The 13,782-nt window shown below is 41.4% G+C and overlaps 1 protein-coding gene across 1 annotated transcript in view; it reads right to left on the bottom strand.

Moving 5' to 3' along the window:
- Window positions 1–12,073: 12,073 nt before the first annotated feature.
- ppm1bb (protein phosphatase, Mg2+/Mn2+ dependent, 1Bb) overlaps window positions 12,074–13,782 on the bottom strand; it is a 50,634-nt gene continuing 48,925 nt past the window's right edge. The window contains exon 6 of the mRNA XM_046068092.1: window positions 12,074–13,453. Coding sequence (XP_045924048.1) covers window positions 13,424–13,453 — 30 coding nt within the window. The 3' untranslated portion in view covers window positions 12,074–13,423. The remainder of the gene's footprint in view (window positions 13,454–13,782) is intronic.

The following is a 13,782-nucleotide window of genomic DNA, read 5'->3' as shown; positions in this document are numbered from 1 at the left end:
TGGACAGAGATAGTATTCGTTTTAATTCTCCGTTTGTAAACTAAAAAGGAGTAGTGTGGATGGGGCCTTAGACCTATTGTCCTCATTAGTGGACACATGCCTGTGCCCTCTAGGGTCACTTGCCAGCCATGTTCTGATGTCTGTTTCTTCTTTGTTACGCATTGGGTACACATACTCATTTTTTTCTAAAAGTACACCCTGTTCAAAGACAATGCTACTAATATAAATACACACAGAATCCAAACCCAGGTTTGGGAGGTTTGGGAAACATTTTTTCATGAAAGGAGAAGAGTAGATTTGTCCCTAATTTCTAACAATTTGGCCATGTCTATGAAGGGGATGCTGATAGCCAACAATAACCTTTTCACTGTACACATCAAGACACAAACCTATCCTTTCATCTCTTTAAACCTATCAGTTGCTGGAAGAGGCATTCGAGTTGGTTTTCTGTTGCACATTATATTTACATTTCATATTACTTAGGGCTGACCCCAAACAGTCGAAGGTACGATGCTTCGATGGGCGGAGCCTGATTCGACTGTCTATCTCACAGTGGAAGCTTTGCAGCGAAACTAAGATCATGCCATTTTGGCATTATGGGGGTGCTCAACGTCTGATTTTTACATAGAACTACCAGTTTTCTCCCAATAAGTTATTATACAGCCTATTACAATATACATTTAAACGTTTAATGCTGTAAATAACCAGGTAAAAAGAATAAAACTTTCAATAAATGTTTTTAAAGTCCGTAAATAAATCCAAAATTGTAACCCTAACCCTGGGTCGTCAGTGCGCATGTGTAGACGTAGCGTGTATGTGTGTAATACCAGTGGAGGAACAATTGCTGAAGAGACAGAGCCCCAGCTTCACTGGTGGCCAAGTTGTCCGCATCTCGCAGGACTTTCGGATAATTTATCACCGTTGATGAATCATACCTAGAATATTTTATCGTAATTTAATTTTAAATAGCCGGCTACTTGAAATAGACCCGCGAGGAGCCGCGACGTGCATGCAGTTGTCGGCAGCACGGAATGCACGCAATTCTGCACAAGACCGGTGAATGGCAGGCGAGACAGAGAGAAAAGGGTTAACAATAAACTCAGTTTAACTGGAAATTTACAGTGTAAGTTGAATGAATAGAGACTGCAGCTCTGCAGCTTCTCAAGATTAAAGCGGAGCTACCCTGTGTAGCCCCCCTCCCCCGGCTGGCAATCACTGCGCACAGAAACACACATGATTTGACTATCAGTCGACTATAGGCAGGACTTACCGATTCTGATTCGACTATGTAAATCCTTAGTCAGGGACAGCCATAATATTACTTGTCGTTGATATTGACATTTCTGTGAGTACACTGAGTACTTAAATTGCAGGTTTTGAAGATGTCAGTCATCCTCTCACTGGGAGGCCACAGGGGTCGGATGGTATCTCCTTGTGTACCTTGAGTTGTTCCTAGAGGTCGTGATGGTGCAATGGATAAGATGCCTACCTTTGGTGTGAGTGACTGGGGTTCAATTCCCCACTGTGACCCATCCACCATTGTGTCCCTGAGCAAGACACTTAACCCCTAGTTGCTCCAGAGGAGTGTGACTGTTGACATATATAGCAGTTGTAAGTTGCTTTGGATAAAAGCGTCAGCTAAATGAATAAATATAGATTTACAATCAAGATAATTATTATCCAAATATTTTTACAGCACATCAAGCCATAAAGTCTACCAGTTCTACCAATGTAATTCTAAAATAATAATACTGATAGCAATAACAACAAATCCATCCAGCTGCAACTACTAAAAGACAAGTCAAATTTAGACAAACACAGTGACTCAAACAATGGGTGAGAAACAGAAGCTAACTATAACCTTAAACATGAAAATAGAAGAGATTTGGAAGCCAGTGGAGTAGGGCTGGACCCAAATATTTGACTATTCCTTCATTGGGTTGCTATTCAGTTTTCAGTTTGGGTATTTGGTACATCTAGCTAAATTTACTGCAGTGTAAACCAACATTTCTGCAATAAATCCTCCCTTCATAAATATGATAATGTTCAGTTTTTAAAGGTCATTTAAATTTAAATAAAAACTGAACATTCCTCACCAACTTTCATTACCACAGCGGAAAAATATTCCTTTACAAATACATATCACAGCCACTTCAGATGAGGTAACTTGTGTCTGCAATTGAAGGGCTGAGGGGTTTTTTAGGTTCACCGCTGATAAAATTAAACATTCAGTCATGCAAGCCATCAACACTATTTCAGGATACATCTTACAAAATGTCTTTGAAACTCGACGAAACTCAGCGCTCAGGTACACTTGAGAGGACAGATCTATTAAAACAGATTACAACAGATATAAGTTAAATATAAACATATTAAATACTTATCATATAAATATAATAATTACACAGTTCCAACTGATCTGACTTGAAAATCATAAGTGTTGATGTTGATGGAAAGGTTTCAGTCACTGGTGATATGTCACGCTAGCTTACGTTAGCTAACGATTGCTAACATTTGCATAACAGGAATGTGACAAACTGACTCCACATACTGCCTCCAGTCATCCCAGTGTAGGGTTATAAAATAGTCACAGAACAGAAAAAAACACTTTCACGGTGCTGCGAAGAAAGCTGGGTTTGCTGGAACTTTATAAATTAGTAATTAATTAAACATTAAACAGTTTTTCAATCAACAATGTGCAACTTGGGCAATGGGCTTCCCCGTTTGGTGGGCGTGTCAGAGGTGTTACCCAATCAGCTGCAACACATTTGTAAACACAGCAGGCTTGCATACACAACTGTGATAAATGAATGAATAAAGGCCTTTATAATGGATATCTATGGTTCAAGGCACCACCGTTTCCGTTTAAAAATATATGTTTTTCTACATTTTGTCCGCTGAATTCAGCCTAGTTCCAGTGGTGACGTCAAGGTCCTCCAGTCCATAGACTGTCGCGCCCTCCTCACGCCACGCCCTCTTCATATTTCAGCATCATTTGGCGCCAAACCTTCGTGACGTACGAAGCTCGAACGTCATCGGTCACGTGGAATATCATGTGTATATGTATATATAAGTGGCAACACGCGGTTTGTGAAGGTAAAACGTTCCGTCATTGGACTGTGGTGAGTCTCTCCTAAACCATTGTTTTGTATTTCAACAGAAGCAGTGTTGTAGAATAACTTGATATTGATGTTCACCATAAACTCCAGCTGGCTGGTTTTATCTTTGGCTAAGGTGACTGAGTTAAACTGAGAAGCAGTACCTTAGTTAATGTCAAACTAGACCGTTTTGGCAAGAGGTAATGTTAACATTGTCATCGTGGAAGAGTAATTTTGTTGTAATATTTGGAATCTTTCATATATCACTTAAAATGTCAAGAGTTCAGTATGAGGAGTTGGCTTACCTTTAAACAAGTTAACTTTAGCTTGATGTACTATAGATTTCCCTGCCCAACAGTTTGCAGGCATTCCTACAAGGACGTTAACAAATTAGTGTCGCATGAATAAGTGCCTATTTAGTAGTGATTTACTTTCACAGCCCTGTGTTTGGCAGTCATGTTGGCTAGTTAAATTAATCTTGCCTTGTTAATGCTTGTATGTTCCTGAAATGTAAGTTGCTTTGGATAAAGGCGTCTACCAAATGAGTACATGTAAAATTAACAGTCTTGTCTCAGTAATGTTAAGTTAAAGAAACATTGCTATAGGTGGTGGTCTTGACAAACTGTTTGTTTTAGGGATGGGTATTAAGTAAGCCCCAGGGCTAAATTATTAAAGACTGTAATGTTTGTATTGATAAGCTGCAACTTTACTGGTTCTTTAATCTCTGCTTCCTGATGGATGTGTCACAGTTAAAACTGAAGGCAGGTCTCTCACATCAAAGGCATGTCTTATCCACTGCTCCACAACCAATAAGTATGCTCATTACTGTATGTAGACTTATTCAGCTTGTGGGTGTAGTTTATCCAAAATCTTACTCTGCTTGTTCACAGATGTGGTAATCATGTGGAATTCCATATTGTAAAATTTACATTTTACACCTAGGGGTGGAAATCACCAGAGGCCCCATGATACGATATTAGCATTTATTTGCGATTCAATTTGATTGCACTTTTAAATATATTGACATATATTGTAATTACCTTTTTTCCAAATTTCAATTAGGTCCTTAAAGTCAAACTTCTATCTAAAAATACATTTCTGTTCACTTTTTCAGTCCTCTATATGGTCCTGTTAAGTTCTAGTGGACTAAAAAAGCAATAGATTTTATTATTCTAGTACCAAAAAGTTAAAAATCCTATCTTCAATTTATATAACAAAATATCGATACTTGGCATCCGTGTATCGATACAGTATTGCCATGGCAAATGTCACAATACTATGCTGTATCTTTTTTTTTTTTTTTTTTTGTTCCCACCCCATTTACACCCCAGACATTTTTATTTCTAAATGTACCTGCTTTGCACCTGCCTTGTCCCTGTACTCACTCACACACCTTTAAGTCTGGTCTCTCACTGCAAACCAAACTTTCACTTACAGCGCATGTAACAAGGAGTAGCCCCTGATGAAAAATAAGTGACGACTGTCTGGAAAGGTTTCAGCCACTGATGCGTCACGCTAGCTTACGTTGGCTAACGATTGCTAATATTAGCATGACAGGAATGCAGCAAACTGACTCCACTGCAAACACACCGGCTTTCCCCACCTCTCTCCCTGTCTGCTCCCCTGAGTTTCTCCATAAGCAGTAGGTTATGTTTTAAAGACACAGAAATGTAACTTTTCTGGATATTTTCACTTGTGATCCAATAAGGTCCGAGCTTATCAAGACCAGTGGGTGCTATAATTTAACGTTATGTCTCAAGCGTCTAATCTGATTTATCTTGAGACGCAATGGATAAGAAAGCTAATGTTTGTAATGATGGCACCAAAACAGGGTATTAAACAGGCCCAGGACTGTCTATCATCAGGCTGCAGCCTCTGCTGCTCTGTCAGCTCCTACACGCACCGCCCAGCAGAGCGAGATGCCGCGGTGGAGACTGAAGTTAAGTTCACTTGAAACTACTGGAGTTGTCGACACCTACGCTCGTTAAGAAGGTTATTGCACTTGCAGTACTTGCAGTAGTCCTGAGTAAAAAGACAATACTCTATCAATACACCTGTCTGTAAGGTAAATCATGTCCTCAGACTGTCATCCTGTAGGCTATGTTACTAGCACAGCTAATGTTAACTTGGCAATCACCCAAATGGAAAACTGTCTGTCTGCACCCTTAAAATTTACAACATTGTTGTAAATTCAGCTGCTGGCTGAGACAAACCAGCCACTCCTTCTACCTGGTAGCATTACCTGCAGGAAGTGAATAACAGCAGAAGAGGAATGATGGACTGAGTTTTTATTCTTTCTAAACATCACTCACGCATGAAGGCGTGTCAGGAGGACAACGTCTGGCTGCTCTGCTACCTCACCCCCTCCATCTACACTGACACACAGATCCAGATCTGAATGTTTCTATCTCTGTTTAGTTCCCAGATGAGACGCTGCGGAGCATTTAGCTGCTCAACATGACTGGCTGTCATCGACTCCACACAGGTAACAGCTGATCAGGACTTACCTCTGCAGAACCTTCAGTCCAGTTCTGCTGGTTCTGATCAAGGTTATGTTCAGTTAGCAGGTCTCTCCGTTGTAGCTGCAGGAGCTGATGCGTCACATGGTGATGGGGAGCCTGATGTCCAGGAAGGACTCTGTGCTCAACATCCTCAGTGAGACACACACTCAGAGGACACCTGTCCTCAAATCTTCTTTGCGTGTCCACTGTCTCACAGCATCCCCCTGGAGACATCCCCATCCTGCAGCACCTTAAATATAAAGGTGAGTGTCCAGGAAAGGGTCCCTGTCCTCCAGTCTGATCTGTGTTCCTAGAACACCCAGAGGCCTTGTCCTGGCTGCTGCTCTGCAGAGAGAAATACAACCGGAACACACCTGGGCACTCATCTTGGAGACTCCTAGGTCCCCTGTTAACGTCATTCTGTGTCCCAGGCCCAGCGAGGAGATGGTGTAGATGGTCATCCCTGTCACCCCGAGGACCAGTTCACCACCAGCATCCTGAGACCCTAGGTGTCCAATCGCGACAAGCTGGGAGAATACATCAAGGCAACAACCAGCCCCGCAAGAGACCAAGGTGAGGACGGTCTCTTGGTACCTGTTGACCAGCGGTAGTGTCCATCTTCACAGTTCCAGCAGTAAACTGGCTCAGCTCACCCTGGAACAGATCCTGGAGCTCATGGACAGCCTGAGCTACATCAAAAACAGCTGTCAGTACACACAGGCTTATTGATTGCTTTAGGAGGGATTGATGGCTGATTTGTGTCTGTCTCTGCCAGTCTTCACTCAGACCCCGATCCTTCGGCTCTGCAGCACGTTCAGGTCAGCTGTGACGAGGTCCCCAAGATGAAGGGGGGTACGCACACACTGACGGGTGACATCACTGCGGCAGCTGACCAGTTCCTCCTCCTGCAGGCTCAGCAACCTGTTCACCCTGGCGGAGGAGTACGAGGACTCTCAGACCAAGCCTCCCAAGTCCCGCTGAAAGGCTCCACCTCCTCGCCTCACTTCCACCCAACAAGGAGAGCGCCTCAGTACGTAGCGAGGATAACTTGAATCTGCATCTTGTTCGTTGATTGGTCTATTTCAAAACCGTATGGAAATTTGAGATAATGTGTCTGATTTGTGAAACCAGCAGGAACCTCCAGGTTTGAACAGTGAAGCCTCCAACCTGCATTCTCTAACAGCCAGCACTGGGGTGACTCTACTGGATCATATATGGTCTCAGTCACTAGTTTCAAGTGTTCAACACAGCATGATTTAGTAAATTATGGTCCCATTTAGAGGAAAATAGACCAGAAAGCAGGGGAGGCTTTAGGGCAGGGAAACCTTGTGATTGACCAGTCACTATGTGTGACCCAAAAATGGTACCCCATGAATGTTCAGTCTGCATTCAGGACAGAACTGAACACGTCTTCTCTCAGCTAGACAGGTAGGCTGGAATAAAATACAGCTTACTTTCTATAAATTTAACAAAGATGTTCTGTTGGCTTCCTGCCATTTGGGAACAGACTTGTTGTTCTGGAGAAGCTGAAGCATTTATTACCTGACTCACCGACACCATACTTCTATTGCCAGAATATTTTCCTCCTGAGATTCACCGTCACTTTCTGACTCAGACAATCAAACACTCTGAGACCTCCAGATTAAAGGAGCTGCTCTGATAACAGCACCTGTCAAGTGGTTTCCGCAGGGTCTTAAATTCTCTGAAGTTTGTTCTAGGTATTAAATGATTTTAACCGGGTATGTACCTTCCAACATCCATGTGCCTCTAATGCTCATTGAAATGGCCCCAGTTCTGTCATTTACTGTAAGTCTCGATGGTGAAATTTAAAGAGGACCGTGACTACAGAGGAGCTGAGGTTAGTAACGTTAAAGCAAATTAGGGATTCAAACTAACATTAGTCCTTTTAAGCTAATGAGATTATTCTTTTGGATTCTGATGTACAAATAAAATGCTTGTAATACAGAAGGGAGGTGGTTCTCATGTTGCCTATTTATATTCTACAAATGTAAAAAGCAGTCAATTAAGACACAAAGGCAAACATGAATAATCCTATCTGTAATGATTCTGAGGTCATGAACAGGGTCTTCCTGCCATTATAAGGTGGTGCAGCTCAAAACTGCTTGGTGCTGTGCCATGAATATAAAATCATTGTAGAGAGCATCAAAACTAACCAAATTTTCCCAGATCTAATGGTTAGAATTCAACCCCAGTAGACTTATTTAGCAAGTTTAGCTTTCAGGGTGTAGCAGTGTTTCCCCTAGGATGGCGTTGTAGCAGCAGAGGTGAAGAGAAATTTGTCTGAATATAAACCTCAACACAACATGCCTAAGCATCACTGCTCTTGTGTCCATGAGCTTGCACTGGACATTAGAATAGCTAAAAATGTCAGTTTTTCCAGTTTAATGTGAGCTTTAGTTGAATGTTTTGGTGGTGGTCATGGTCTTCCCCAAGAAAATTTTACATTTTCCAATGAAAAATATGTAACTTCACATCACCATCTCTCTGAACAAATAGTTGGAAAAGCTAGAGCAGATAAGAGTCTACTGGGGAGGAACTACAACCCAGATTTGGGGAAGTAATTTGGTTGGTTCTGTTGCGCCAGTGATGGCACAGCATGTTTTGGGCATCACCCCTAAGCCTTAATGGCAGGAAAACTCTGCTAATATGACCGCAGAATAATTATAGATGTTTGCCTTTTTGTGTCTTCATTTTACAGCTTTTGACAACATGAGGAACCACCTCCCTTCTGAGGGGCATTTTATTTGCACATTAAAATCTCTTAAAAGGACTAGTTTGCATCACTAATTAGCTTTACTAACCTCAGCTCCTCCAGTCACCACCATCCTCTTTTCCTAACCACTTTTCAGACTCATCTGAAAACTGAAATAATTGAATCAGTCTGTACAGGGCAGAGCTGAAGGCTATGCCAGTGTACTCTGTTTGCACCTGATCTCAACATTGGACAAGTAGGTAGTAATAAAATACAGCTACCAGTTACTTTCTATAAATTGAGCTAATGTTAAGTTGGAGCCAAAAAAACGCAGCCTACTGTAGAGGCTTTCCTGCTCAGCTGCGTTGTCTGAAGGGGAATTTAGATGTTAGCTAGCGCGCACACAGGCTTCACTTTTCAGCAGGTGGGGAAACACTTTTCTTCTTCTAGAGAAGCTGACACACTGTAACCGCCACCATACACTCACTGCCAGAATATTTTTCCTCTGCTCGCGTTCACTGTCACTTTTTGCCACTCAGACAATCAAACGCTCGCTACGCACCTCCCATTCCTTACAGGAGTTACGCTGCTCTTATAACAGCATCTGTCACATAGTGTTTCATTGACCATCATCCAATGCCAATTTTGTAGACATCACTCAACCCTAATTTGAATACACTGATTTACTCTGCAAGTAATTTTGTGACTATTTCCTTTGCATTTAAGTCTTGATACAAGATTTAAATTTCATTCATAATGGTCTTAAATTTGACCATGTGAAACCTGCAGAAACCCTGCTTTTTTTTTTTCCCCCATTACCTCGTCTACCTGACTTAACAATTTGCATAGTGTGGAACTTATTTTAAACCATCTTTATTAGCTTATGATTCCATAAAACTCCATTTAAAGCTCCCTTTAAATGGAATAAAATTATTCAGTCGCTTTTTCCACAGAACACAGTAAAGTAAAAATTTTATTTAGCTCAAGAGACTCAAGTTATCACTTTACACCATAAAATCTCATTAAGAATATGGAAATGGAGAATGTTCAACATCGCAAAAAGGAATGAAAACAAACTGATGCAAATTGTTGCTGTTTATCTGCTCAGGCAGTTACTCTTTTGTCAAATGTAGAAATGACAAGGTTTAAGGTTTTGATACTAATAAATGGAACTTGAATTGTAGTAATGGTGGGTTTTTTTTCAGGACTACTATCTGAAAATGGGCATTTTGTAAATTTCAATTTGACTAGTAGTAATTGAGTTTCCATTAGTGTTCGAGTCTAGCACAATACATTTTTGTGTAGCGTCCCTCAGAGTTGTGCACAATTAGTATCAAGTAAAGAATTGGTGGAGTTTAATTTTAATAAGCATCAATGTAATTTAGTATGCAGAAATGTGTTTTTAAAATGTATTTGAGGTTTACTCAAATATTACCACTACTGTAAGTTTGAGGTTACTTTCCACAAAGAGTATTCTGAATTTATTTGGGATTACAGTATAACTAAAAGTGGAGTGACAAGCTATCTTTGGTTGGTTTAAGACCAGACACTGCTGGACCTTCTGCAGATGTTTTACTGTGGGTGCTGGCAGCTGGACCTGATCTTCCTAATGTTTGAAGTCATATGACAGATGCAACATGCTCAGTGAAAGTTACTTTGTCATCAGCCGTTGTTGGTGAGACTGAGCAAATACCTGTAAAACTGATGGCATTCCCATCAGCCTCAGCTGGACTTTAGCATGCTAACATACTAAACCAATATGTTGGACAAGGTAAAACATCAGCATGTTAGTATATAGGAAAATCAAGATACGGTGGATGGATCTGAGGTTAAAGGCCCTGCACATCCCAATAGTGTTATTTACTCTAGTCAATTAAACCTCTGGAGTTAAGCAGAGAAACACACAGGTGAGAGAGTAAGGTCAGTCAGCTACAGTCTGTCCACACCTGCATAATCCCAAGAGAACATCTATCAGCCATTCAAGTGAAACACCTGTGTGGGTGTAACATGGGGCCTTTAACTGCCTCCAGAGATTCGTTCAGTGCTTAGACGTTTGCCGGACAGCTTATGACAAAATGTCAATGTCTGACGCTTTACTACAGGGGCACATGCAATGATCGCAGTAAATACTTAACCACGGCCTACAATGTTTATTGGGTGGACATTTGTACAGTTTGTTTTAATGCATACATTACACATATTCATAGTCTGATAATCAGACTTACCATTTTGTTTCACTTCATTCTGTTCAAATTACTGAACTAATCTGGATATGGGTGCCAATTCAGAGCTCTGAAACCAGACTAACGTATTTCATATATTTCAGTACATACTAGCAGACTAGATGCTTGTTTTTCTTTGTCTCTGGTCAACTTACAATTACATAGTTATTCTATTTCTAAGATCTCTGCTGGTCTTTGGACACTTTGTTTTGAAAATGTTTTGGAATTTTAAGATTTCAAGTATCAATTTCCCTCTGGGGATTAATAGTACCTAACTTTGTACAGAAAAGGTTTGTGTATAATATCTCCTCTGTACAGTTTAAAGGTCAAGCTTGACTACAGGGAAGGATCCCAGGACCCTGAAGGACTTCAGTATCTTGCCTAAAGAGATTTCTGAAATGTGCTGCCCCCTGGACAACTCCCAACTGCTGTCCTCACTGTCACATAATTTGCCTCAAAGAAATGTAATTGTCACAGGGGCAACATTGAGACAAAACAAGCTTTCCAAATGACTGGTAACACAATCATGTTTTAAATCTGTTCTGGGGCCTGTATCATGAAGCAAGTTCCATTTAGTCCGGTTCTGTTTGTATTGTCACATTGGTCGTCAAGAGGTTTTGTTGGCTCAGGATTTTAAGCTGAAAGCATTTTCAAATGAAAGAGCCAGAGTTATAAGCATCACCAGAACCATGAAAAAAGAATTACGAGATCAAAGTGCAATTCTGGCAGGGACATTTATAAGTGTTCATGATCTGAATGGTCAGACGCCGGACTGCTGGCAGGTTTTGACCTGATCCTCTGAAGTTGGCCTGCTACTGGTGGTGGAGGATGTATTCGTGTCCTGCGGTTTAACTGTTCTGTGTCAGACTGCAACTAAAGGATTATTTTCATTATTGCTGATCATTTTCTCCATTAATCATTGTTTAATTTGTAAAATGAAGGGGGGAGGGGAGGGGAATTACATCACAATTACCCAGTGACACATAACAAGGCTGGATTTATCTAACACTAGGGAATGCATGATTAAAAATAAATTGAAGTTAATAAAAGGAAAAGAAGCAAATCCTGAAATTTGAGGTGCGGGAACAATGATTTTTACATGAACAAGTAGTTGTCAATTCACTTTCAGTCATCTCACTGTTTCAGTTCTGTTGTGAATTGTTGGGTAGTTTATAATAAAGCTGTGACAAACTCATTAAAGTAAAAAAATTCAATATTTAATAGAAAGTGGAATGAGAAATAAACTGAAGTATTGTATTTGAGTTAACATACATAGTTACATTCCACTGCTGCCTGCTACCAAACAGATTATCTGTGCAGCACAAGTTACGATGGTCTCAGTTAAGTGAGCCAGCTCCATGATACCAGAAAAGCTGAGTTAAGCCCAAAGATAGGTGGTATACCCACTAATCTTGCTTTGTGATTCAGGCCCCTGAAATAGCAAATGTGGTCTAAACATCAGCAGATTACACAGGTATGGACAGCTAACAAGGCCACACAGATGTACACAAACATCCAGAAATGACATGACGGCTCTTATTAAAATACACAGCCAACACTGGATCCTTGGCAGGTATTTTATTTCATATATAGACGCTTTCTGTAATCAAATGTGAGTGCAATCAAACAACAGCAATACAAACATTACCAATGCAGTCTGAGAACCAGGAACAGGGTTAAAACAGGGAGTTCACTCACTCTACATAGCGAGCAGCTAGTAACCTCATGGACATTAAAAAAAAAATCTCGTCTGTCAGGACAGTCCGCCGTCATGTGTACTTCAACCATGATGGTGGGGAGGGAGGTGGGGGAAGCCTGTCTGACCCACCACCTCTTACCCTAAACCTTCCTCCTACATGAAGTCCTGCCAGTGATACAACAGCCACTCCCCACCTCCATGAGTCCATCGTGCACTCTGCTCTTCAGTGAACTAGATAACCTCCCATTTCCCTATCATGATTATCATCGTCATCATCCTAATAGTATCAACAACACACACACAAAAAAAAACCCAAATCATTTCCACTTCTCACACGGCAGGAGCCAATCAGAGTGCAGAGGTCCTTCAGGTTCAGTCAGTCTCAACCAATGGCTGTCCATCCGGGTTGACTAGAAAACCACGTAGCTGTACATGTAGAACCAAAGTCCTCATGCAGTGCCCTGCGAAGGTGGCACATCACATACGTGCACAAGTGGAAGTTTGGGGGGGGGGGGGTATGGTTTTCGTGTGTCTGTGTTTTAGAGAGAGAGAGTGTGTGTGTGTGTGTGTGTGTGTGTGTGTGTGTGTGTGTGTGTGTGTGTGTGTGTGTGTGTGTGTGTGTGTGTGTGTGTGTGTGTCTGAAGAAAGGAGAAGCAAGGGTGTTAGGCAATGATCAGACCCAGGAGCCCAAAATAAAAAGTCCGGGAGAAAAATTACATACAAAGTCTTTATCCACCATCTGTCTTGGCCCTCCTCGAAAACCCACACAAACTCTCTCTCTCGCACACACAAACACACTATAGGTCCTCATGTTATTGTGAAGTCAGGTGTTCAATGTCAACATTCAAGAAAAAAAAAAAACAAAAAAAAACACCTCAATGGTAAAAATTATCTCTACCATCACAATGTTTCAGTTCATAAAATCTTGACATTTCTGAAAAGTGATTTTGTTTTCCTCCAGGTTTAAAGCAGTATGCGTGTGTGTGTAGTTGTTGTCTTTGTCCCACTGCTGCAAACACACACACACACACACACACACACACGCACAACCAACATACGCACACTCACGCACTCCAACACACACCACATGTCCTCTTTTAGTGGAGAAAGACACGGCGCAATGGAGACACACTCCTCCTTTTGGGCGGATGCACCGATCACCAGGAGGAGGATGGGGGTTGTTGCCACGGCTACCAGGGGTCTTCCAGCTCACCAGCATTCTGGGTGATTAAAAAGGAAAAGAGAAGGAGAGCGGTGTGTTAGGTTTGTTGTCGCTGCGTCTTTCACTTCACAGTAGTCTGCCCCTGAGGCCTTAAATAATGGCAAAATTTGAACCTCACTGCCCTCTTACATCGACTTAAATTGAATAGATAATGGTGAAAGAGTGACATTCCCGTACCCAGCCTGTAAGTTAACACAACCAGAACTCAGACCTCTGATGACTCACCTTGCAGAGAATCACGAGGCCAACTGTCAGACAGAAAAACGGGGGGAGGAGAAATGGGAGAATGGAGTCCCTATAGTCTATGCAGCTCCCCTCCACTCGTCG

The sequence above is a fragment of the Micropterus dolomieu genome, linkage group LG14 (assembly GCF_021292245.1).
Source record: "Micropterus dolomieu isolate WLL.071019.BEF.003 ecotype Adirondacks linkage group LG14, ASM2129224v1, whole genome shotgun sequence".
In the NCBI taxonomy this organism is placed as follows: domain Eukaryota; kingdom Metazoa; phylum Chordata; class Actinopteri; order Centrarchiformes; family Centrarchidae; genus Micropterus; species Micropterus dolomieu.
This window is presented reverse-complemented; position numbering and strand designations above follow the sequence as displayed.